This window comes from Propithecus coquereli, unplaced genomic scaffold, assembly GCF_000956105.1.
Source record: "Propithecus coquereli isolate 6110/MARCELLA unplaced genomic scaffold, Pcoq_1.0 Scaffold10, whole genome shotgun sequence".
Classification (NCBI taxonomy): Eukaryota; Metazoa; Chordata; class Mammalia; order Primates; family Indriidae; genus Propithecus; species Propithecus coquereli.
The window spans coordinates 1,466,445-1,468,493 of NW_012133858.1; the positions used below are offsets into that span (position 1 = coordinate 1,466,445).

At 38.2% G+C, this 2,049-nt stretch overlaps 1 protein-coding gene across 1 annotated transcript in view; it reads left to right on the forward strand.

Moving 5' to 3' along the window:
• Positions 1 to 2,049, forward strand: part of MAATS1 (MYCBP-associated, testis expressed 1) — a 125,470-nt gene that overhangs the window by 65,566 nt on the left and 57,855 nt on the right. Inside the window, 2 exon segments of the mRNA XM_012639500.1 lie at positions 97 to 245; positions 818 to 909. Of these exon segments, the coding sequence (XP_012494954.1) occupies positions 97 to 245; positions 818 to 909 (241 nt within the window).

Sequence of the window (2,049 nt, forward strand, 5' to 3'; positions counted from 1 at the left end):
AAAAAAAAAAAGTCAACCAATGTTTGTATATTAGTTTTGTCTTGTTTACAATAGCATTCCTGTTGTGAGTAAGTGGGGTATTTGGGGGTTTTGCAGGTAATTAAAGTTCACCAAAGTACTGTATCCTCCTACCTGGAAGACATAATACTGAACACTGAAGAGAACGCTGCAGAAGAACAAGCCAGGGCAGAAATTGAGAAGACGGCTGAGGAAATCAATGACATTGCTTATGAAATGGAAAGCCGGTGTGTATCAAGAGAGTAGACTGTAGAATGGGCAGCCCATTTACTGGTACTCGTATATATTTTCTCAAGAGCTCAAGATTTCACTACCAAGGAGAAACAAATATATAACTCATGCTTTAGTGTCCACTGTTTCATTAGTATAACTCTGTAGAAGTCAACCCACCTATACCTTTGTATGGTAGGAACATTGGAAATTGTATTCTCTGTTATGCTCTGCAGTCTGGATTACTTGCGTATTACTTTACGAATACTCGGAAGCATGAAAGTAATGTGAATCTGTGTGTGTGCCATTACCTGGATTTCATCCAGGGTTTCTGGTGTCCATGTATAAGCTGTATCTCTAACATTCTCTCCCTGGCAGGCAGGTTAAATGAAGGATAGGATCAAATCTAAATTTTCCATGGCATTTAACAAGCTTGCCAGGAACGTGATGTTTCAGATCACTTAATCAAGGAAAAACGGTGATGGTGGGGTTTGAGCAGTGGAGTTGCTTACACGGAAAGAAAGATCTAAGCATAAATCAGCAATTCGAGTAAAGAACTAAAGGAAATAGTTTATTTTTTATTTTTTAGTCGAACTCATCTTCAGTCAGAGGAGATTGTTGCCGAGTTGGTTTATAGTTTTCTCATCCCCGAGGTGCAAAAAGACTTTGTCAAAGAAAAAGGTAAGCCAATATAAATGCTTTACTTCAGTATTTTATAAAAGATCTGAAGATCTCAGTATTCCAGAGATTTCAAACTAAACAAAGGTATGGGGAAATTTCTGAAGGGGAATCACTGAGTTTTCTTATTCCAGAGCTTGTCAAGTTCTGTCATGCCATCTGATTCCAGAATATAACCACCTCTAGTACAGGTGGGATGCAATTCTAATAAGCTTGATTTCCTTCTTTAAAAGGAAGCTCCCAAGTTTTCAGAAGAGGTGTATACATAAAGCAAATGTTGAGCATATAAAGGATTTTCACACTGTAGCAGCCTTTTTGAGGCAGGGCATGTGAACCATGGGTGCTGGAAAGTAGGAGTGCTGGGAGGGTCTAAATCTACCCTGCTGCTCTGCCCACACCCCAAATAGCTTATTTCTGCTCGAGCTGCATCCAAGTATGAATACCCTAATTCGTCATTTGTCACAAGTAGCATGTTTTTAAAGATTGATGCTTTTAGTTTATAGAGAAGAAGAGAAAAATGTCCAAAAAAGAAAAAGAAGAAGACCGTTTTGCAGCTCTGAGACTATTGGTGGCAGATCTGATCTTAGAGGGAGGGGTGCAGACCAATATTTAAATGAAAGAGCAGCTCAGAAGCTTTGAGAATTATGTAAGGGAATTCTAGGCAGGTTTAAGCAGGAAAGTGTGCAATATTGCAGACCACTTACTCAAGGATAAAGAGATGGTGGAGTTCTAACACACTTGGAGAGAGTAAAGAAATACCTAATCATCCATTACATGGTTATATTGATTGTTAAACCAGTACCTCTAATGATAAGCAGTTTGTTTCCAGCGTATTTTCCTATTACAAGCAGTATTGCAGTCAATATAGTTTACACATATCCTGGCCATGCTTATGAGAGTAAATTCCCAGCAGTACGATTGGGAATATAGGGTATGCACATTTTACATTTTGATAGATACTGCGAAATTGCCCCATAAAACAATGGTTGACTTGTATCAACAGTGTATGACAGTGCCTATCCCAACAAAATTTAATTTTCAGGTCAGTTAATACATATTTCTGTGTCATGTTATATTATAAAAGGGACCTTATGTTTTCTAGATCCTTCAGAAAATATGCAACTCCTTTTCACTTCTCCTAGG